The sequence below is a fragment of the Vipera ursinii genome, assembly GCF_947247035.1.
Source record: "Vipera ursinii genome assembly, chromosome: 5".
Classification (NCBI taxonomy): domain Eukaryota; kingdom Metazoa; phylum Chordata; class Lepidosauria; order Squamata; family Viperidae; genus Vipera; species Vipera ursinii.
This window is the reverse complement of record NC_139518.1, coordinates 80,861,341-80,886,259: the sequence shown is the minus strand read 5'-3', so window position 1 is coordinate 80,886,259 and position 24,919 is coordinate 80,861,341. Positions and strand designations below refer to the sequence as shown.

General features: G+C 39.9%; 1 protein-coding gene across 1 annotated transcript; it reads right to left on the bottom strand.

Annotated features, from left to right (window-relative positions):
• LOC310640818 (prosaposin-like) lies at positions 1 to 24,673 on the bottom strand. The gene is made up of 13 exons (XM_083363334.1): positions 24,406 to 24,673; positions 21,562 to 21,636; positions 20,927 to 21,052; positions 13,564 to 13,761; positions 12,736 to 12,888; positions 12,495 to 12,554; positions 7,137 to 7,250; positions 6,210 to 6,305; positions 5,036 to 5,219; positions 3,508 to 3,713; positions 2,904 to 2,984; positions 2,282 to 2,383; positions 1 to 812 (listed from the first exon to the last, which is right to left on the bottom strand). The coding sequence occupies exons 1-13, from the start codon at positions 24,424 to 24,426 to the stop codon at positions 777 to 779; spliced, it is 1,452 nt and encodes a 483-aa protein (XP_083219460.1). The 5' UTR covers positions 24,427 to 24,673; the 3' UTR covers positions 1 to 776.
• Positions 24,674 to 24,919: the final 246 nt, after the last annotated feature.

The following is a 24,919-nucleotide window of genomic DNA, read 5'->3' as shown; positions in this document are numbered from 1 at the left end:
CAAGGATCAAGGTTTTATTTAGCATCCAATCAGAAAATACAGGGTTTGTAAAGGTACTATTGCCAGTTAGATAGTCAATATCAAATAGATCAATTTTTTTTCAGCTGATACAATGTGCATAAGCCTTGAAGAGAAAGCCCCACTGCTTTACTCTACATTTCAAGAATAGCTATAAGGGTTAGCATTCACATTGCTTTAATTCAGAGCTTCTTGAGAAAAAGTAGGAGAATTGTTCCTTGACATTTTTTAAGAACACATTTATGTCCTATGTGAAGAATAAATGCTCCATTGGTGCAACACCTTTTCACATCCACTATCTTTGCAGCTGTCGTTGCTTTTAAACTGCTTTGATCAGCAACATCCTAAAGCATCTCCCCACTTAGGAAATCTTCAAAATTCAATATTCCTATTTATTTGAAAATCTCAGTGTAAATTACCTGTTCCGATTATTTTGACTACTGTATATAGTTGTTTCATCTTCCTAAAACTGGATATTGCTATTATGAACACAATCCCAAGAAATTCTTAATCCTTCCACCCGCTTCTTCTCAATTACATTCTTTTCTCACCATAACTCAAAAAAAAAGGGATTCAAGAACTCGATCAGCAAAGGAAACAGTGGCCTCCTTTGATGCCGGGAGCTTAAGGTGGGAAAGGAAGATGGGCTTTTGCCAAGATTCAGATTTTTCACATTTTTTTTTCCACCCAAATCAAGTTTCCAGATGTAATTCAGCGAACATCACAGCCAATGTTCTTCCACTGCTGGACCGCCTCCTCTAGTTCCATATGTGGTGTTTGCAGTATTCAACGGCCTACAGAAAAAAGGAGAGAACATCTATTTTCAGTTCATATCACAACTGACCATAAGAAAAAGTTGAGAATCTGGAGACGCAGCCAACATTTGAACCTCAAGAGGCATCTGTCAACTTGTCTCAGTTTTTAATCCATTTTCAATAAAAACGGAAGGTTCTTGGAGTGAACTACAGGTAGTTCTCGACTTACAATCGTTTGTTTAGTGACCATTTGAAGTTACAACAGCACTGGAAATCGGATGCTTATTTATTTATTTATTTATTTATTTATTTATTTATTTATTTATGTCGGTGGCAGTGTCCAAGGGTCAGGTGATCCCCTTTTGTGACCTTCTGACAAGCAAAGTGAATGGGGAAGTCAGATTTGCTTAACAACTATGTTACTAACAACATGCAGTGATTCACTTAACAACTATGGCAAGAAAGGTGGTAAAATGGAGCCAAACTCACTTAGGAACAGAAATCATGGTTGTAAGTCAAGGACTACTTGTTTACTAGTGAGATTTGCTCTGAAGTGGGATGAGTGAGACTAATTATTCAGATTTCAGTGAGACGTCATCCAGCTCTAAGCCTTTCCTATCAGAGAAGTTGCTTCAGGCAACTCTGACAGACCTGAAATTGTGAATATAATGCTTTCCCCTCCCATCTTTTTGATATGTACAGTATATGAATATAAAATAAGATTACTTTTCAAACAAGGGAACTGGTTCACTTGCATTGCGTAAAAATGTGTTGGCCATCTGACCTCTTCTAATGAAAGAAGTAGGAAAGCTATTTTGAACAAATAGAAAAGTTCTGTGTTTCATCGAGTGATCCCGTGCTTGGCACCTTATTGGTGGCTCCATAAGATTGTGTGTCAAGAAAGTGACAGTGAGTTTAAGAGGATATTATTAGTCCAGAAGCTCTTTCTATAAATGAATTCTGCTTTTTTTAAAAAAAAATATATATGCTTATGATCTTATTCTCCAAGTTTTTCTTTTATTCCTTCCTTGGGTTTTGATTTTTATATGACATTGAGTTATTTGTTGCTTTTTCTCTTTGCAGCAGTGTTTGGCTGAAGAAAGGAAAGCATTAGTTTATAAGGAACAAGAGTAAAAATCCATATTTCCCCTCAATATTATTATTATTATTATTATTATTATTATTAATAATAATAATAATAATAATAATAATAATAATAATAATAATAATAATTTTATTTGTATACCGCCCTTCTCCTGAAGGACTCAGGGCGGTGAACAGGGCAATACATATTGCCTTCTTTCTACTTGTTTTGAAAATGGATTTTTTTTAAATGAAATCCATTTTCCTTCCTTCCTTCCTTCCTTCCTTCCTTCCTTCCTTCCTTCCTTCCTTCCTTCCTTCCTTCCTTCCTTCCTTCCTTCCTTCCTTCCTCAATATTTTGCACTAAAGACTTAACCCTCTCCTCCTCCTCACTTTCCCCCCCATCCCCCGAATCGCTTGATTACCTGGCACTGCTCCGCAGTCTCAAGATTCTTGCACCAGAAGGTAGGGCCCCGAGAACAGGCCTCCATTCCCACAAGATGGGATTCAGGACAAATTCCTATTTTCTGTATGTCAAAAAGGGTAAAATATTACTTTCTTAGAAAGAGCTTTATAAAACTATTTCAAATCCACTCTTCTCCCCCTCCCATAAAAAGAAGGAATGTTTTGCTCTGTATGAAAGCTGTCTGGATGGGATTTCACAAGGCCATCTGACCCCCCCCCCTCGTCCTTTATGCTTTCTTAATGCATTTGCAGAGGGGTGGGCATAGCCACTACTATCTCCCCGCCAAACCCCCTTTCCTGCTTCCTCTCCTTCCGCTTCACCTTCAGTTTGTATATTGTGGAGGGAGAGTAGTATTTGGAAGCCTGAGGCTTTCTTTGTTATTGTTTCCTTTGTTTGATTTAGCCGCTCACATTCATTTTTGAGTCAGGTGGCCTCCAGAATTTATTGTTCTTCAAGGACTGGCAAGTTACAGAGAGTTAAGTACTGTGAAATGAAGAGTTCAATGGCACTTAAGGTTTTGCAAGAGCAGGGTTTAAACCGCTCACCCATTGAATATAAATCAATTTTACAACATGACTTACCACACATACAAAGGATGGTTGCAGGATTTGTATCACCAGACGGACAGCAGCTGGTTCATATTGGACCACCAGTTGATCACACTGTAATAAAGCAGAAGGACGTCAGACCAAGGCAGGTGCCTGGTGGGGTCCTCTAGCTTCAAAACCAACTGAACCTTTTATCATACCAATTAAATGAATTAATCTAAATCATGGTAACTAGAGCAACCTGCTTCATTCTGGTATATTCTAGATTATCCCCAATATGTTGATGTCCAGCCCAACTGAAGGACTATAGGAAGGAGAGAGTTGGTGTAGAAATAGTGCCTTCACTCCAACTCCCAAAGAATTTCACTGGTTGCCCAAAATCTTGTTGATCTGGAACCTCAAAACATTCCTTTCAACTTCTCAAAAGTGGTTTAAGTTCTGCCCAACTAATGTGAAGGTTCCAACCACTTGGAAAGTGGTCTGCAACTCTTCAGGAAGGTTATAACTCATAACTCCTTTTTTTCTACCCATCCTAACAGGATGGGGAGAGCGATAAACAATTGGATTTTCCCATTTCTTTTTTTTACTCTTCCATATCATATTAACTCCTTAGAAATTCATCTACAGTACTACTTACTGGATATACCAAAGCTTCGGGGAGTAGTTGGCATCCTTTAGCAAGGAAAGATCCAATGTGGGCTTGTGTTTCGTTCTTCTCCAGTTCATCATCAATATAATTAACAAGAACTACACACATGCGACATATTTGACTATCCTTGTCTTCTGATACTTTCTCAAGAGCTACTTTCTTTTCAGGAGCTATTTTCTCAAGAGCTATTTTCTCTAAACATCAAACAAATAAACCAACATTAGAGTGCACAGCTTGACTTAATGCTAGTTCTCATACATATGTGTGTAGAACAATTAAATTATTTTTAAGTCATTTCTGAGACATTCCTAATGCAGTACAGAATGAGCTCTAAATGAAACACAAAAGCCAGTAAACGAACCAAAATTAGAAGCAGTTGCAAGAAAGCAAATTTAAAGGTATGAGCAATATACAAAGCCTAAAAGCATCGTCTAGTTTGAAGTCTGTATCTGATCTTTAGAACAGGATTAAGCACATTTTAAAGGCACAAGGCTACAGTTTAATATCATCAAAAGGGACAACTTTTATTTCTTTGGCCCGTTTTTATGGTTTTAATTTGGGAACTGAAGCAAAGGATTTCTGGAAGGCAAGTTCCCCCATCCCTACCTAACTCACTAAATATTCCCCTCTAAAAGTCAGAAACCTATATTTTGCTTTTAAAAATGGACAAAAATCTGTTTCCCAGGAATTGGGTCATTTTGCCACCCAATTTCAGAAGCACAATCTAGAACTGCTTATGAGCAGAAAATGAAGTGGGGGGGGGGCAGGGAGAGGGCAGGGGGGCACATGGAACTCCTGAGTTGCTCATCCTTGGTTTAAAGACAATTAATTAATAGGCAGCAGCCAAGCATTCAGGAAAAAGTGATTCATAAATGGGATATCCCCTTCAGATCGAGAGATCTGAATAGTTAGGAGGATTGAGTTTGCGGATAATGATTGATTATCAATCCTCAAATGCTTCTCTGAGAGTCTGTTTAGCGTGAAAAGTCCATCAGAAAGATGAAATCGCTTTCAAGTCAACTTTGATTCTTGGAGACTTTGTGCGTATGTCTGCATGTTTGGCAACAATAATGAAATGCCTACTTCCAGGTTGTCGTTTTTTCAGCTTCTTAATCTACTGAGAGAGCCAGTTAAGGCATCAGGCTAGAATGCAGGAGACCATTTCAAGTCCCAGCTTAGGCATAAAGCCAGCTGGGTGACCTTGGGCCAATCACTTTCTCTCAGCCCTAAGAAGCAGGCAATGGCAAACCACTTCTGAAAAACCTTGCCAAAAAAACTGCATTTATCCAGGGAATCGGACATGAGCGAATGGGGGAAAAAAATCTACAGATGCCGGTAGGTGTTTCCTCATAAACTCCTGTTCATGTATGAACATGAACCAACCTTTCTGAGATTGGATTTTATGAAAGTTAGATATGTGCTACAGGATATGTGCTATAAATACAAAGTTAAAACCAATAAAATGAATTTCATTCCCATCCTGAAGGCAGATGATGTAGAACAAACAAAAACCTACTGGTGCTTAAAGATACATCTTTTGGGCAAAAATTGAGCATGATGCACACGGCTTCAGGCTTAGTAGCGTCCAACAGCATAACGAGAACTGCCATTCCATAAGAATTCACAAAGTCCCTGCACTGAGGAACGACTTCATGAGGTAACATGTAACAAAAATTCATCATCTGATGGACTATTTGCTCCTGAAACATAGAAAGATAAAAAAATAGATTAAAAGGAAATCAAGCATCTAATCTGCAGAGAGTGCAAATGAGGGAGAAGAGAGCCATTACATGTAGTCCTCAGCTTACAACAGACCCAAAAAAGGGTGCTTACAACTTGGATTCAAAGTTCCAATGGTCACTCCCCTATGGTCATGCGATCACATTTTGGTTACTTGGCAACTGGCCCGCACTGATGGCCATTTGCAATATCTGTAGTCAAAATGTTGTGGTTTTTTTCTGGAAACTGGTATTTACTTCGTGTTTCTGACAAAAAAACATTGTGAACAATGGGCTCATTTAATGACTGTAGCTTAACGAGTCACAGAATGAGTGGACAGCCATATACTTTTTCTTAAATGAAAATAAAATAAAATAAGATCATGGTGATTCACTTAATGACCACTACAAAAATATTGTAAAATTGAGTCAGGCACATGATGACTTGCTTAATGATCAGCATGACCTACCATTATATTTCTGAGCTCAATTATGGTCATAAGTCAAGGATTCTTTGGACTTCTTTATCCCAGTAACAGCAGAAATGAAAGAAGTGAAGTTAATTTGCTGAAATAATGTTCACAGGTGAAGACCATTTTAGTCATTCTTGAATAGCAAAGGGAAAGGTGACAAATGCAGGAATGAGAAATATGAGAGTATTTTTTTAAGTTCTCTCTGGTTATCTCTTCAAATGTTCTGCATCTTCCCTAAATCTGAAATAATTTGCATCCAGCCAGCCTGAATCCACATTATGATTGGACTAAATGGAAAGCCTCATAGAAACAAAAATCAAATTTTGATTTCGTTGCTCGAAGTCAAGAAAGTCTATGCTTTCGTCTTCATAATTTCTTTTCATAATTTCAGAGATGAAGACTTTGAAAATTAATTCAGTGTATAGAAGATCCCTTCAAGAAATTCTCCTCTATCACCATTTCCCGCAACATAATAACACACTAATTCACTGTTTCTTACTTCTGTGTTATTGTTCTCCACCAAGTTCTCTGCCACTTGTACGACTTTTTTGCAGATATCACAAAGCAAATGAGGCTTATCTGCATCTGAAATTGTCTACATAATAAAGTTGAGAGAGAGAGAGAGAGAGAGAGAGAGAGAGAGAGAGAGAGAGAGAGAGAGAGAGAGAGAGAGAGAGAGAGAGAGAGAGAGAGAGAGAGAGAGAGAGAGAGAGAAGAATTAAACAAAACAAATGTAATAAAATCATATTTTTAGGGTTAAGCAAAAGTAAAAAAGATATAACCAGGACGCATTGCTCTCATACTAAATTTTCATTGGCCAGACTTTAGACAAGTTTTCTTCTCAACTACAATAATTTGAGAAAATTTCATTGAATGAATTACAATTAATTCTCCTTTGCTAATGATCCTTAAATGGTGGTTACATTATGATTCTTAAATTTTCTAGACTCTTTCCATTTGTCACCTGCTTAGGGGCAGCATCAGTGGAAGTGATTAATGGCTAAAGATATCTTTTGTGGAAGCCATTGTTAAGACGATGCTACCTACCATATATGGGCTGCACAAATCTGGAAGACCCCCAGATGGAAACAAAGAGTCAGTTTCTGCATATTTTTTTTCCTGCCATTTAGTGATCATCTGCATTTTTTCAGCTCTTCACCTTAGGTCTCAGAGATTTTCCTTTTTCCTGATTTTCTATTGAACCTCTTAGCTGTTTCTTCTTCTATCTATGCTCTTACCAATAAGGTTATTTTTTTCCCCCATGAAATGCCTTCTCAGTTTTACCCAAGGATACATTTCACATTCTACTTGTTTTGGTTTTGAGCAAATCTCAGCCATTCTCCAATGGCTTGCTTGGACAATGTTATTAGCTTCTGTCCTTCTGCAGACCGTGCCTTTATATGTGTATGTATATATGTTTACATACCTTAACTACTGCTCCATACAGGTCAGAAATGTAGTCCATTGCCTTCAAAGGATAAAAAGGCTCTGATTTTGTAGTGTCACAGAATCCAGCTTTACCGCAAATTCCCATTGGTGGCTAGAAGAGTAAAATGTTCCATTAGAAGCTAATGTTTCATTTTTAAGAAGGCGATAGCATTGCATACTAACCATATCAGGATTTTTCGTTTGCTATTTTTGGTACTTGGTTGTGATACTCAGACGTTAAGACATGACAGTATGAAGTTAGCACATATGCATTTTTACATGCATCCCTTAAAGAGATAGAAAGTTGCAAAGGTCCCACATGTTGCTCCTTTGATGTAGGGCAGGGGTAGGCAACCTTGGCTCTTTTATGACTCGTGGATATGCTGGCTCAGGAATTCTGGGAGTTGAAATCCATGAGTCATAAAAGAGCCAAGGCTGCCTACCCCTGATAGGGAATAGTCTCCTTAAAGTGGCATGAATTCCATCTGAAACTGAGACAAGATTTTGCAACGCCAAGCCCCCTATTATCACAGCCTACAGACCCGAGATTGTCAGTGTTTCTTCTAACAAAACATTCCTGTCATTTCATTGAAGACTACAAAAAATATAGCATAAACCTTCACTGGAGGTGTTTAAACAAATGCTGGATGACCATCTGTTAAGTTAGCAATATTACTGGATTCCTACACTGGGAAGGCAGTGATGATTTCCAGGTTCTCTTGCGATCGTACAGTCTATGATCCTGTGATATTAGAAAAACGCAGACTTGATTCACGTTACGTGGGGATCACCATGTGGGCTTGTACAAGGAACTGAATTCCAAATTAACTAAACAGGTTGAAGTCATAATTAGCAATCCTAATCAAGGTTAGCTAAATTTTACAGGGTTTAGGTGATTGGCTTCAGTAAGTTGCACAAAGTAAAAATTTTAAAACTCTAGAACTTGCTGAAGGGAGGAAAAATAAGAGGAAAGATCTGAAGTTCCTGGCTTCATCCACATATGTCACATGACCACACCTATTAGTAGTTTTTCCCTGCCTGATGAAATTGCACTGATAGGAAGAGGTTGGCCTGTGGTCAGTTTTTCTTAAAACAATAAAAATTAAACCGTGCAAAGCTTTTTGGAGCTGTTTAAGTACCTGGGAGGTAAGAGAATCCAGAATCCCTGATTCTAGGAAAGGTAAGCTCACCATTCAGTAGGTTAACTCTGGTGTCATGAGAATATAAACCTATTTCTTTTTAAATAACTTTGGGTCTTCTATTTTTTTCCCCCAGTAAACTGCTCCAATGTTCAGACTGTTCACATACAAAGCTTGTGAAGGCTTCCTTTTTTACCTTTGTTTTGGGAACTGCAAAGAAGAAGTTTTGTCTATTGTACTTTCTAGGTAAAGGTAAAGGTTCCCCCGCACATGCGTGCTAGTCGTTTCCAACTCTAGGGGCCGGTGCTCATCTCCGTTTCAAAGCCAAAGAGCCAGCGCTTGTCCGAGGACGTCTCCGTGGTCATGTGGCCAGCATGACTAGACGCCAAAGGCGCACGGAATGCTGTTACCTTCCCACCGTAGTGGTCCCTATTTTTCTACTTGCATTTTTACGTGCTTTCGAATTGCTAGGTTGGCAGAAGCTGGGACAAGTAACAGGCGCTCACTCTGTTACGCGGCACTCGGGATTCGACCCGCCAAACTGCCGACCTTCTGATCGACAAGCTCAGCATCCTAATCCACTGAGCCACCGCGTCCCTGTACTGTACTTTCTATTTCCCTCCAAACCCCAAGCTCTTTTCAGTCAGACAATATTGTTTGCCATTGCTTAACACAAAAATGTTCAACATGAAAAAGTTTGAAATGGAAAAGCATACATACCATATCCTGTGGTCAAACAAATAGGGGTGAGGAGAAAAGAAAAGAAAAGACAATAAGACAAATATTCATAACTTAAATTCTACTGACTGAACAAAAACGCCATATATTAGCTAGGTGTCTTCCTTACTCCATCAGATTATTCTCTCAGATTCTTTTAATGTTCTGCCACCAGAACGTAAAATTAAAAGAATGTGTTAGAATCCTCTCTTAGATACAAATTGCCTTCATCTACTGAGAAGGATCACATTGGCATCATAATGGTGTAGGGTTTGATCACAATGAAGCTGAGCCCAGCCAAGCATGAGGCAGTGTGAGGCATAGCAGTGGTTGTCCTTCAGGAGGAGGGGGTTGCATCTGCTGACCAAAATGATCCCTAATCTGGTCTTCTACTTTCTGAGCATTTGCTTCAGGACATCACCCTGGTGGTCTACAGGTAAAATAGACTGTGGTATGCCTCCGCCACCTTTGAAATGAGATTTAATCACAATGCCATCATTCGTTACAAGTGGGGTGATGAAATGGACAATGCCTTGCCTTTTGACTCAGAAATTAGACCTCTTTGACTAGCCCTCTTATGCAACTGCTTCAGAATAACAGTTCACTGAACCAAATCTGGCCTACTTATCCCCCACCTCAAACCAGCTTATCTTGTCATTCATTTAAAGCAGGGGTCTTCAAATTCGGCCCTTTTATGACTCATGGACTTCAACTCCCAGAATTCTTCAGCCAAAATGGGTGGCTGAAGAATTCTGGGAGTTGAAGTCCATGAGTCATAAAAGGGCCGGGTTTTGAAGACCCCTGATTTAAAGATTACATTACTGTGATTAAACAACCTATCAAAATCAATCTTCAGTCATTTTTAATGATGTTATCGTTATTTATAATGCGAACTACTAGAAGCACAGTGATAAAGACTTCAGGATCGTAGAGAGAAGTCTTAATGCCACTTTTCTAGATAGTTAAACGTGATAAGGAAGACACAAAACTGAATGTTGTGATAGTCGTAAAGTAATCCCACATGATTGCTCACCTAACCACAGCTTTGCTGGGCCTTATTTTTCAAATACCATACATTCTATTGCTCAGCAACCAGTTCCTTAAACCTCCTGATCTCTGTATTTTAACACCAATGGTTCTTGCATTGGTTTTCCTCTTGTAGCACTCAAAAATAGGTAGAAATCTTGGTTGTGTCATTTAAGTTAAAAAGTTCAATCAATCAGAGTAGAGCAAGAAGGATTTTGGAGGTCTTCTAGTCCAGGGGTCCTCAACCTTGGCAACTTTAAGACTGATGGACTTCAACTTCCAGAATTCTTCAACCAGGTTGAGAAATTCTGGGAGTTGAAGTCCACAAGTCTTAAAGTTCCCACAGTTGAGGACCACTGTTCTAGTCCAACTCCCTGCTCAAGCAAGAGACCTATACCATTATAGACAAGTGATTGTCCAGATAACATATCTGCCTAATTTGACGATCTGGTATGCAGACTAAAGTTTCTGCTCCCCTAACAATTGAATATCCTATCACCACTAGTCGCCTTTTTTTAACGAGGGAAATCGGGGATACTTTCCTTTCTGTCATCGGAATGCTGGGTTTTGCCTCTTTTTTTAGAAACTATTGATGACTGCTCTTTTACAGGTGTCTTTCTTCCAGGGGGAGGCTATGAAGGCGATTGTTCAGTTCCCGAAGAACTTCATTGGAATGGACTAGGGTAGATAGTAAGGGCTTTGCTCTGGGTTATTGTTTTCTTCTAAAAGTGACGTGTTTCCATCAGTCTTCCTCTTTAGGTTCATCTATAATTTTTTTTTATGGAAGCTGTTTATTCCCTACTGTGTTCAATCTGGATGGATCGATTTTCTTCTTTAGGTTTTTTTTTTTTTTTAGAAGCTGTTCGCTTCCTATTGGGTTTAATTTTGGTGTCGTGTTCCTGTTCTCCCTGTGGTTTACTTAAATCCTGCCAGTGAGAAAAGGAAATGGCAAAATCCAGGATAATTGGAAGTAGGTTATTCAAACATTGCCAATGAGCAGTGACCTACACAAATTATACATCTTAAGATGGGTGATCGTGTCTTGAACACAGTGATTGTAAGAGCTAGGCAGGATGTTAGATTATATACTCTTAATACATTTTACCAATTATAATCAAATGTATGGGGCTCTGAAATTCATCCAGTGGTGGGATTCAGCCAGTTTGCACCGGTTCAGGAGAACTGGTAGCTAAATTTATCTGGCTTCTGGAAGTCCAGTCTAGGCCTCAGAGGCCTCCCAGGCCTAGAACAGCCCACCGGAAGTGCATGGATACCACTTCCGGAAGTCCGTTCTAGCTATTGGAGGTCTGGAGTAGCCCCAGGCCTGTATCACGTAATAGAACCAGTTGTTCAAATGTTTGAATCCCACCACTGAATTCACCCATACTTAAGTGCCATTTCCATGCAGTTTCCCTGGGCTACGCTTATTGATCAAAGGGCAAGGATTTTATGTGCAATGAAATTGTTTTCTATTTATTTTTATTTAAGTAAGTCTATAGTCTTGGAATCTTCTGCACTGGTAGGGATTTGTTTGCAGGACAACACATTCTAAACTGTTAGTCTTCTTTGTTACGTTTGTAAAAAGGTAAAGGTTCCCCCGCACATGCGTGCTAGTCGTTTCCAACTCTAGGGGCCAGTGCTCATCTCCGTTTCAAAGCCAAAGAGCCAGCGCTTGTCCGAGGACATCTCCGTGGTCATGTGGCTGGCATGACTAGACACCAAAGGTGCACGGAACGCTGTTACCTTCCCACCATAGTGGTCCCTATTTTTCTACTTGCATTTTTACGTGCTTTCGAACTGCTAGGTGGGCAAAAGCTGGGACGAGTAACAGGCGCTCACTCTGTTACGCGGCACTGGGGATTCGACCCGCCAAACTGCCGACCTTCTGATCGGCAAGCTCAGCATCCTAGCCCACTGAGCCACTGCGTCCCTGTTACGTGTGTAGCAAAGGTTGAAAAACCATATTTACATAGATATTCAATTAAGATTTTTGCCCATAGAGTTCTATGCCACTTAAAAGATTTCCCCAGCTCATTACAAGTGTGTTGTAACTGTTTAGGTATCTAAGAGTTTTAGTCCAGCTGAATTTTAAAAGAGTCTTGTGTCTAGAATGTAGCATTTGAAAAATTACAAAAATTTACTATCACAAACTGGACCTTAAGAATTTGTTTATAGATAAGAGATGGGATATGGAACAAGAGTTCATTTGTTCTATTTTAAGAGAAGGGGATAAGTTACTAAAGTTCTTGATATTATTTGTGATGAAGGGGGAAGTAATTTCTTCAGGTGTTTCTTTTTTCTTTACTATATTTTTATTTTTTTATTTTTAGCACTTGTGTTTTTTTCTTTTTCTTTTGTTTGCATTCATTTTTATATTTTTAATTGTAATCTAGGATAAAATTATTATCCACAATAAATTGGACCTTAACCATGCATTCTTGCTCGCAAAAGACACGAAGATGCAATCAACTTACCAAGAGAGACATGAGGAATTGCACAAAAGCATGTACGTATGCAGGGACATATTTCTTGCACTATAGAAATTAACAAAAAAAGACCAGCTTGAATAATACTCGAAGATTAACCCATGAGATAATAATCAATAAATTATTTGTGAGCAGCTCAGTTAATTCCGTTCTGGCTCCTCATTGAGATGCTCCTCATCCATCGTTACCAAGGTATGTTTCCCGTTAAGGGAAATGCTAACTGAATTACCTCATCTGCCATGTGGGTCCCCAAATCTTCACACTTCTGCTTGGCATAACCCTCCAAAGTCTGGATAAGGAAGGGGCTGTTCTTCAAGATTTCGTGTATTTCTACAGCCACCATCTTGCATTCATGACAGGGATCTACATTACTCTGCCAGAACTAAAGATAACAGAGGAGAACACAGGATTAACATACCTACTAATTTGTGTGGCCAGAGCTTATCTCATAAAAGGAGGTTTCTGCGGAAAGGGGCTAATACATTAACACCTCCAGAAACACAGTTGAGTTGGGATGAATAATTTTACCAAACAGTAGGAATAATATCCACCTTGAGTGCTAGCTACACCCCTCACAGGCATTTGGCGATCCCAAAATAATGCCTCCCATCCAACTACGTGGGCTGCTGAAGCTCCCACAAGAAACAAATAAAGTAGACATGGATAATTTCTAATCTGATACTTTCCCAACTTCTCAGCTACCATAGGAATTGCCCATTTCATCTGCCAAGAGTCTCAGAGAACTTTATCTGAAGGAGCCAGCCCTTAGAAGTCAAATGAAGATTGGTTCAGGTATCCCAAGCCTCTTAAGGTAGAATGGAAAGCCCCCCCAGGGCTTTTTTTCTCATAGAACGCTCAGAACGGAGTTCCGGCACCTTTTTTGGATGGAACCTTGTAGGATAGGCAAGGCGGTTTGTATGACATGTGTGAGTTCCGGCACCTTTTTGTTTTACAAAAAAAGCACTGCCCCCCCCTCGCAATTTCTTTGAGATCTTTCTGTCCTGTCCTGGTTGAGTGTTTGACTGGAGGGGACCAATCATCCCAGCTGTTTCCTCACCAAAGACTGTCTTTGGGGTTTATCTTGAGGACTGAAGAGAAGAGGCACATTAGCTATGAAGGGAGACAGCATGTCACGAAGTTCTGTTATTGCAGGCCATTCTTCTGATTTTAGTTGGTTCTGAAACTTCAGCGCTTTGTCAGGACTATCTGGCTGACTGCAGAGTAGAAAAGCACCACACACAATTTCAGGTCTATCCTAAAAAAAAGCCAAAGAGAGAAACCATTTCACAAAAGGAGCCTCCCAGTCTTTAAAATACAGGAAGTCTTCGTCTTACGAGCACAGCTGAGCCCAAATTTTCTCTCGTTAAGTGAGACATTTGCTAAGTGAGTTTTGCCCCACTTAACGACTTTTGTTGCCACAGTTGTTAAGTGAATGACAACAGTTGATAAGTTAGTAACCTGGTTGTGAAGTGAACCTGGCTTCCCCATTGACTTTGCTTGTCAGAAGATTGTGAAAGGGGATCACATGACCCCAGGACACAGCAATGGTAATAAAACAGGGACCAGTTGCCAAGCATCTGCATTTTGATGACACGATTCTGGAGACACTACAAAGGTTGTAACTCTGAAAAATGGTCATAAGTCACATTTTTCAGTGCTGTTGTAACTTTGACCGTTCACTAAACAAACTGTTGTAAGTCGAGGATTACCTGTAAAACACTGTCTTCCAGCTCAAAATTTAGCAGTCTTTATAGACATCCTGTTCATTTCTCAAAAGAAACTTTTGGTTTATGGACCAAATAAGTACTATTCAGCTTCAAAAACTGATGAATCAATTTCCATTTCTATTTCTTATGCCCTCGTTTCCCACCCCCCCATATTTTACGTTAGAAATCTATATCAAGGACTGATTGCAAAACAGCTAGGAAATATTTCACTTCATTACATGTGAAGTCTTCGCTTTTTTCCCCAATAGTTATTAAACAATATGAAAAAGATGAACACTAATGCAAACTTTAAAAAGTAAAACCAATAGAATGTGCAGAAAAGAAAAAAAAACAATGAAAAGAAAAATAGAAAAGAATAAAATAATATAGTAAAGAAAAAGAAAACAAATTTATAAAGAAGTAACTTCTCCTTTTTCACAACCATTATAAACAATTTTAATAACTTATCACCTGCCCCTAAGTTCCCATATCTTATCTCTTAGCTATAAACAACTATAAACAAAATTTTAAAGCCTTTTCATTCAGTCCTGGTCAGCAAAAGTCCATTAAGAGTTATGAGAGATATCTATTTTAACCTTGATCCAGTAAATCACCTTTTGATTCTTTCCTTTATTTCTAGCACTCTTGGTCTTTGATCCCTTCAGATAATATCCAAGAACTCAAAATCCACTATAGGAAAGTTATCTAAGTCACTCTTCTGATTTTTAATTTGTGTGTCCCTTTTACAATATCAGCTGATCTTCAGAATATCACTTTTTTTCCAAATCATGTTCATAACCTCCTTTTTAAATACACGTTCAAATCAATTTCAGTCTTGACCAGTAGAATTTGTTTCTCTTCCATAACATCATTAACCCCCAGTCTAACTTAAAATGGCAGATATTCTTTGTTATGTATGCAGGCACCTGCATAGCAACAGCCACCAGGGGGCGTTGGCCTGGACGGTTTCGGCGGGAAACCCAGTTTCAGCGGGAAACCTAGGGCCAACCCCATTGGCTGTTAGCTTACCTGGCCAGGTATATAAGGAGGCCAGGTAGCCCTCATTCCCCAGTTCACTACCCCCTTCAATAAAGAGCTGAACTCACACACCGGCTGGCGTCTCTTCCTTGCGTCGGACCCACTACACAATATTCTTAAAATTAACTTCTGACTCCATTGTTCGTAAATATCTTTCAGTACATCCAATGTTAAAGTATTTTAATCCATTCTTGCTAATAACTCAAATTAAAGTGTTCTTCTCCTTTCTGGTTCCCTCTGGTGTCCAGCCTTCAAAGTCCCATCTTATTACAACTATTTTCCAAATTCAAAACAAAACAAAACAGCTGTTTCCCATGGGCAGGATTCTTATAATCAATTTTAAAATCTCATTTCAAATCTATTCTAGACTCTTAGCCCATTTGTAACTTCCCAGAAACAGCATTCTAAACACTCTTTTTTCCTAAATCCTTAAACTCACATTTCAAACATCTTTTGCTAAGGACTGAAGGAAACTCAGCCAGTGAAGCCTAAAACTCGCCTTTTCAAAGATGCTTAGATTTTCAAAAGCAGCAAACAAGTAATTCCATAGACTATTAAGAAAGAAGGCTCAGCTCAACTTTATAAGGGCTACTTTACTGTATGTCTGTAAGCTTAATTGAAATTCCTAGACTCCCAGTCACTTGTTGGCTCGCTAGCCAAGAGCAAAAACTTGGGTTCCTGAAGTCTACTCACAAGGGATACATGAAGGCAATCTCACAATCTCTCCTTTCTCCAGATTTAGCAGTTGAGGATCCACCTTCCAGCTCCCGATCTCTTCTACTATGTCTTCCCCACTTTTTCAGGGACATCTAGCTCACCACGTGCTCACTGGAAGTCCCCCGCATGTGAAGTTTTTGAATGGAGATAGAACATTTCTCCCTTCCCCCCCCCCAAAAAAAATAAAAGGTAATCTGATATCATTCTTACTTATTGCATTGTGTATGCTAATTACATGGGTATTACCGGTCAAATGGGTTTTGCAGGTTTTTGTAGCAGTTCAAAAGCCTGGAAAACCAGTTTGATCAGATCAGATATGAAAGGGAGGTGGCTTTGGTGACTTTCAAATGCTTTTAAAAATAATTATCTCCAAACCTGACTGCAGAATTTTAATTTTAATAAAATATTTATTCTGCTCCAAACAATCAACTCTTACTTAAACGCACACATACCAGTCAAATGTGAGTATTTTCAATATTTCTAGAAAAAGAGGTCATCTTTTGAAATCACTGAAACATTCAACTAAAATAATCCTGTAAAGTGTTCTAGCTGGAGGACATCTAAGGGTGGCGTGCACAATCATGAAACAGAATCATATTTTGAAATGAATAGAGTGACATTCTGTAGTGTATGCTGCTAAGCATACACAGGAAATACCAGCACAGCAGGGGGCTGGACAGCTCTAGGCTATAACCGCTTTGGCGGGAAAGCCTGAATAGAGTGAGTCATTGACAGCCCCAGGCATGGTCAGCTCTGGCGGGAAGCCAGGGTTTAAACCTATTGGCCACCTGCACTGGCGGGAAGCCCAGGTTCAAATCTATTGGTCACCATTCACCTGGGCAGGTATAAGAAACGCCAGGTAACCCCCTTTGTCTCAGCTTCATTCCTGATCCAAATAAAGAAGTACTACCCAGCTCAAGTGTCCGTCTCTCTGTGCGACCACGCGACTTTGCTCATTCAATTCTTAGAGTACAGATGGATCACCATTTGGGTTTTTTGCTATCAGAGTCTCAGGAAAAAGGCAAAGATCTGGAAAATCATGAGTCTAGAATTTGCTGTGACTTGTGATCTCAGTCCTTCAACAGGACATACGTTCCTGGATATCATCACTCCTACCAAGAGCACACAAACTCTAGTCCTCTAGAAGTTATTGAGTCACTCATAGTGGAAGCACTACTGTAGAAGGCAAGACAAGAAACAATGAATGGAAACTGGTCAAGGAGAGAAGCAACCTAGAGCTAAGGAGAAACTTCCTAACAGAGAGAACAATTGACCAGTGAAATGGCTTGCCTTCAGAAGTTGTGGGTGCTCCATCGCTGGTGGTTTTCAAGAAGAGACTGGACAGCCACTTGTCTGAAATGGTACAGGGACTCTTGCTTGAGCAGGGGGTGGGACTATATGACCTCCAAGGTCCCTTCCAACTCTGTTATTCTTTTACTTAGATCCAATCAGCACAATAAGTGATTTTAGGGCCCAGACTTGAACAATAGGCCCTATCCAACAACATGAAATTTAATGTGGAGAAAAGCTAGGTTTTACACTTAGGCAGAAAAAAAAACCAAAGGTACAAGTACAGATTACGCAAAATCTGGCTCAAAAACAGTAACTGTGAGAGGGACCTTGGAGTCCTAGTGGATGATCACTTAAACATGAGCCAGCAGTGTGCAGCAGCAGCCAAAGCAGCTAATACAATCCTGGGTTGTATAAACAGTCATATAATCAAAATCACGCGAAGTGTTAGTACCACATTATAAAGCCTTAATAAGACCACATCTGGAATACTGCATCCAGTTTTGGTCACCATATTACAAAAAAGATGTTGAAACTTTGGAAAAAAAGTACAAAGAAGAGCAACTACGCTAAGATGATTAAAGGCCTGGAGACTAAAACATATGAAGAACAGCTGCAGGATTTGGGTTTGGCCAGTCTAGAGAAAAGAAGGACTGGGGGGGGGGAACATGATAGCAGTCTTCCAGTATTTGAGAGGTTGATACAAAGAGAAGGGGGGGGTCAACTTATTTTCCAATGCACCTGTAGGCAGGACAAGAAACAATGGATGGATACCAATCAAGGAGAGAAGCAATCTGGAACTAAGGAGAAACCTCCTAACAGGACAATTAACCAGTGTGTTGTGATTCAGGGTCAGCCTGTGGGTTCGGCAATTGGGTCGGACGACTCAGAGGAGGAGGAGGGGGTGTTGAAGAGCTTGCTGATGATGGCCTTGAGGCTCCGCAGAGCCCTCAGCCGGGCCCCTCCCACCTGGTCACGACGGAGACCCAGCTGTGTGAGCCTGACAGTGTGGATGAAGATGACCCACAGCTGGCCCTGTTCAAGGACGCCCGACGCAGGAGGCAGTCAATCAGGAGTAAACAGAGGAAGGCAATGGGGCACCTCGGAAGGAGGCAGAGAGAAGCCACGCCCTGAACTGTATTTAAGGGGAATGTGTGGGAGGGCTGGTTTGCTGAAGTTCCTGTTTCATAGCTCCTGTTTCATGGTTGGTGTCTTGTCTTGCTCTGTTTTATGTTAATAAATTTGGCAGGCTTTATTCCAGCCTCTTGCCATTTGTAAAGGGGTTGTCCCTGCTTTTTCTGCAGGGCCGGTAGCAGGCTGGTATAGAACAATGTGGAACAGCTTGCCTTCAGAAATCATGGGCGCTCCTTCACTGGAGGTTTTTAAGAAGAGACTGGGCTTATCTGAAATGGTGTAAGATCTCCTGCTTGAGCAGAGGGTGGGACTAGAAGACCTCCAAGGTTCCTTCCAGCTCTATTCTGATTGAGTGATGGGAGCTGAATTCCCCCCTTCCTGCTATATTACATTTTGGGGTGTGCGTTTTGGGATTTGGGGGAATTCATATTATTTTCTGTGGCCAAACAGCTGGGAGTCTGATGACCATTAGCTATTAACCATGATTAATAGTAGACCTCATTTTGGAATACTGCTATCATATCCCCCCCCCCCCCAGTCCTTTTTTTCTCTAGACTAGCCATGCCCAAATCCTGCAACCGTTCTTCAGATGTTTTAGTCTCCAGGCCTTTAATCATCTTAGTTGCTGTTCTCTGCACTTTTTCTGAAGTCTCAATATCTTTTTGTAATGTGGTGACCAAAATTAGGTGCAGTATTCCAGGTGTTGTCTTACTAAGGCTTTATGGTAAGCCAACATATTTAAGTGATCGTCCACTAGCACTCCAAGAACCCTCTCACAGTTTCTGTTTTTGATCCAGGTTTCGCCTAATCTGTCATTGTACTGTTGATTTTTCCTGCCTAAGGATGAAACCTTGGTTTTCTCCACATTAAATTTTATTTTGTTGGATAGGGCCCATTGTTCAAGTCTGTCAAGATCCTTTTGGATACTGAGCTTGTTTTCTGGAGTGTCGCCTATTCCTGCCAGTTTAGTGTCATCTGCAAATTTGATGAGTTCCCCTTCAATTCCCTCATCTAAATCATTTATGAAGATATTGAGGAGTACTGGGCCTTAGATGAAACCTTGTGGTACCCCACTGGTTACCTCCCTCCATGTAGATGTAGTACCATTAATGACTCATTGAGTATGGTTTGTCAACCTGTTACAAATTCACACTGCCATCTATCCCTTTTTCTAGCTTAGCAAGAAGTAGGCTGTGGTCTACTTTGTCGAGTGCTTTACTGAAATCAAGGTATACTATGTCCACATCATTTCATTGGTCTACTAATTTAGCCACTTTATCAAAGAATGAAATAAGATTGGTTTGGTATGATCTGTTTTTAGCAAACCCATGCTGGCTTCTACTTATAGCTTTGTTTCTAGATGTTCACAAATCTGTTTTTTGATTACCTTTTCCATTATCTTTCCAGCTATTGGCGTTAGACCAATTGGTCTATAGCACAGGTCTGCAACCCGTGGCTCCGGAGCCGCATGCGGCTCTTTCAGCCGTCTCCTGCGGCTCCCAGTCCTCTGCCATGTGCAGTCCAAAAAAAAAAAAAAAAGTGGGACTAAAAAAGTTCAATCAATTCAAATATGCAGGGTAGGTGCATATCTCACCTTGGCTCCACTCTTCAGTCAAACCCTGTTCTGCGCATGCGCGTATGTACACACATGCGCACACATTTTTTGCGGCTCCCAGTTTTTCCTTTTGTGAGGGAACCGGTTCCGAGTGGCTCTTTCACTGTTTCAGGTTGCTGACCTCTGGTCTATAGTTTCCTGATGCTGTTTTTTTCCCCTTTTTTGAAGATGGGAGCCACATCAGCTCTTTTCCAATCCTCAGGTAGTTCCCCAGTGTTCCAAAATTTTTGAAAGATATGGTACAATGATTCTGAGATAACATCTGCCAGTTCCTTTAGAATTCTGGGATGTAATCCATCAGGTCCCCATGATTTATATTCATCAAGAACAGACAGTTGTTCTGTTACCATTTTCTTGTTTATTTTAATATTTATTTCTGATCTATCTTCTACAGTTATGCTTTTGGTAAGCTGGGCTATGGTTTCTTTTTGCGTGAGCACTGACGCAGAGTTAGTTAAGCAGTTCTGCTTTCTCTATACTGCCTGTTATACTTGCTTGCCATCTTCTCTCCTTAGTGGACCGATTGTTTCCTTGACTTTTTTTTCTTGTTATTTATATATTGAAAGAAACTGTTTTTATTATCTTTGACTTTTGTTGCGAGCCTTTGTTCATTCTGAGCCTTTGCTTTTCTGACTTCATTTTTGCAGATTTGGGCTCTCTGTTGACATTCTGCCTTAGTTACGGTATATGTCCCCCTTTCCATTTTTTTTTGTACTCGTCCTTTTTCTCTTTCAGTTTATCAGAGAGATCTTTGTCCAACCATGCTAGTTTCAGACTAACGAGCAACCATGCTGGTCGCAGAGTAAATAATGAGATCAACTACCAGAAAATGGTTGACTTGAATCTGATCTATTATCAAAAGTCACAGTTAGAAGCATCAGCACCAACCAATTCCCACAGTATTTCCAAAGATAATTTACCTGAACTTGTTTACCAAGCTCTACAAGAACAATCACTCCAGTGTCCACCATCTTCTTGCATTTGACTGACCAGTCCTGGAAGGGAAGATACTGGCATCCTCTCTCAAAAAACTTAGCAAGTCTTTCCTAGAAAGAGGAAAAATATAGAGAAGGACATAAGTTGTTTTGTTTTGTTCTGTTCTGTTCTGTTTCAGATTCTTTATCATTTTTCCAATAAGCTACAGCAATCTGTGAAAACAGCATTGGGAGGAGTAAGAATGAAAAACTCACTTTGAATAAAGCTACGTAATTTAGTGCCATAAAGGGATCCTGAGAAGTTCATAGTAATGTTTAAGCCATGGTTAGTTGGATTACTATTTGCTGGTTAAGTCATAGGGGCCTAGTTCACATAGCATGCTAACTAAATTATTATTTATAAGCTACATTACTTTAAGTGACACTAAACAAGCCACATTATGGCTTAGTTTGATGTCTAAATTAGAATACAGCCCAGAAGATTTCTTTCAAATTTCTTAAAAACAATTCCTTCATTAATAAATAAATGAATAACCATGTCCCCACTTTTTTTTTTTTTAAATTTATATCCCTCATCTAACACTTTTAGGTATTACAATTCCCAAGCCTAAAGTACTTACATCTGTAGAATTGTCTTGAACAATCTTTGCCATCAAGACTACAATGAATTTACAAAAAGTACATTTCAAGTTTTTCTGAGGAAAAAAGAAAGAAAAGAGTGTTACTAGAAGAACATTTGTATTGTATTTTAATCCTTTGTTCGCACTAAATTAGTTGAAACAAAACTAAGAACTAGTTAGTTGAAGCTGTGGCACTGATTAAAATAAGAATCCTATCCAAATTATTTGCAATTTGGTACAATATTGAAAAGAAAGTCTCTACAATGGTAGAGAGAAGCAGGGTCATATTTTTGCTTTTCCCGTAAAGAGTAATAAAATGCTGCCATTGTTGCTAGGGGTGATGATATAATCTCTTACTGCCAGAAAAAAGATCATGCATTAATTACAACAAAGCAAGGATAGTTGGTTGGGGGCAACACCTTACATCAGAGGTCCCCAACCTTTTGGGCACCAAGGACCGGTTACGTGGAGAGAGGTTTTTTCCATGGACCAGAGAGTGCGTGTTTTTGTGAGCTGCCTGCATCTCGTGGATGGGGCTTTGCTTGTTTATGCAGACCAACCGCTGGCATGCCGCTGCCCAGTACCAGTCCACTGACCAGGGGTTGGGGACCCCTGCCTTACATAAATGTCACTAAGACTCTAATATATGGTAATACAGTGGCCCCAAAGCTTTTGGTCACCAGGGACCGGTTATGTGGAGAGAGGTTTTTCTGTGGACTGGAGGGTGTGTGGTTTTGTGTGCTGCCTGGAACTTTTTCCTTATGTAATAAACATTCTACTGTATTTCCAGAATTAAAATCTGCAAGGAATATTGGGAAGATGGATGGACAGAAATATAATTATAACTCTCATTCACATGACAAATTCATAATCTGGGATAATACTAATCTGAAAATGTAAGAGATTTTTTGTTAGTTTTGTTGCTCATATAGGGTCTGTTTATTGCCATTCAGGTTTGTTTGTTTTTTTTTTTAATTCTTGTTTTTGCAAGAATTTGGATTGTCTGAATTGTCACAATGGCAGTATATCCATTAAAATATATTTCAGTTTCATTATTTGGCCAGACAGATTGGAAGCATCTAAAACTCTTGAATTACTATCAGCAGTGAAATGTCTTATGAATAAATCCAAACCTATCCTATTTTCTATCTAGATCAGGGGTGTCAAACTCAATTTCACTGAGGGCCGCATCAGCATTGCGGTTGCCCTCAGGGGGCTGGGTGGGTGTGGCCTGGGTGGGTGTGGCCTACTGGGTGGGCGTGGCTAGAGTGCGTGTGACCTACTGGGTGGGTGTGGCCACCTCTACATCATTCGCATCAAGGGTGCCTATGGGGGCCTGGGCAGGAGTGGGACAGATCTGAGGGTCTCTGGCAGAAGGAGGGTCTCTGAGCCAGGGCCAAGGCAGAGGGGGCTGTTCCCTCACTGTTTCCAGGATGGCTTCGCGGGCCACATGAAACCACTTCGCGGGCCGGATCCGGCCCCCGGGCCTTGTGTTTGACATGTCTGATCTAGATAATTAAAAGGTGAGGTCAAGGCGGATATTAGTTATTTGCATCTCTTTGAATCGTAGGGCTGGAAGGTCTTCTAATCCAACCCCTGCTCAAGGCATGAGTCTTACACCATCTCAGATAAATGGTTGTCGAGTCTATTATCCTCCATTATCCTTCTCTTCGATAGGCTAGCCCAGGGGTAGGTAACCTTGGCTCTTTTATGACTCGTGGACTCAGGAATTCTGGGAATTGAAGTCCACGAGTCATAAAAGAGCCAAGGTTGCCTACCCCTGGGCTAGACATACTTAGCTCCCTCAACCATTCACCATACAATTTAGCCTCCAGACATTGTTGTTCTTCTCTGCACACTTTCCAGAGTCTCAACGTACTTTTTGTATCGTGGGGATACAAAACTGGATGCAATATATAAATGCTGGGTTCTAGTGGTGGATTAGTTCCAACTTGGATGCACAGCATAGGCTTGGCTTAGCTATCAATGAATAGTAAGTTAATGTATTTGAAATAAAATTAGTATTTATTTATTTTTTGAAAAAAAGTGGCTGAAGCTACAAAAGATTCAGTTCTATCTGAATTACATCTTGAAGAGGTCAAAGGAGAAAGACAAACAAGAAATTCCCTTTGCTTCTAACTGGGGACAGTGAGTGAGGACCCTAATTTTCAACTATTTCTTGCATGTACCCTGGGTACAAAGAGATGACTGCCTCTAGGATCGTGTTCTCAAACCAGTTTCACCGCAGGTGTCCCAACCAAAATTTCTAGTGGTCTCCCACTTTTCTGAGGTAAAAGTCTCAGAGGTCCAGTTGTTTAGCTATGGCACTTACTTAATGGAATATTCCTCCCCCAAGATACAATCAGGTTCCACTTTAGTGGCATTTTGTAGACTTCTTAAAACAGAATTATTTGGAAGAGTATTTGCAATGTGATTGCCCCCATCTATTTATTTATTTCACTTATTGGTTTTATTTTTATTTTTACTACACCTATTATACATTTAAATGTATGTATATTTGAAGTTCAATTTTATTTTACTATTATACTATGGAAGGTATCAAGTAATGGATTGAAAAATATTGTAAGCTGCTGATAGGCATTCAAATACAAAGGACATTTATTTATTTATTTATTTATTTATTTATTTATTTATTTAAGTAAATGACGCAGTCTTCAGTGCATACACAGACACAGATCTAACTATATGAGGAAATCTGGGAGCTGAAGTCCACACATCTTAGATTTGCCAGGTTTGAAAAACACTGATCTAGACCTTAGATACAGTGAAATGGAAATGTTAAGAATGAAATGGAAATTTTATTATAGTGTCATGTATACTCACAGGGCTATTAACTTGCAGCATCTGATAACAGCGCTCCAAACTTCCACACTTCAGAGCTGTACCAAAATCCTGGCACAATATTGATGGATCCTCGGTACATTCTTTCTGTAATGTCACAGGAGTTCCAGCAGCTGCCCACAAGGAGAAGAGAGGCAATAGATGTCAGATGCTCAAGAAAAAAATAGCTTTATCTCATATAGTGAAACCAAGTGCTACTTCCAAGCATGGATTTCAGCCCTACCTGGATATAGATTTGATCCAGGAAGAAACTTTTAGAACCACAAACATGGCCTCAAAACCTAATTCAGCCATGCAGGAACCACATGGAGAAAGAAACCCACTTCTAATGCCCACTTGGTGATAATAACAGCACTTAGACTCATATACTGCTTCACAGTGCTTTATGGCCCTCTCTAAGTTTACAAGGGACGTGGTGGCTCAGTGGGTTAGGACGCTGTGCTTGTTGATCAGAAGGTCGGCAGTTTGGCGGGTTGAATCCCGAGTGCCACGTAAC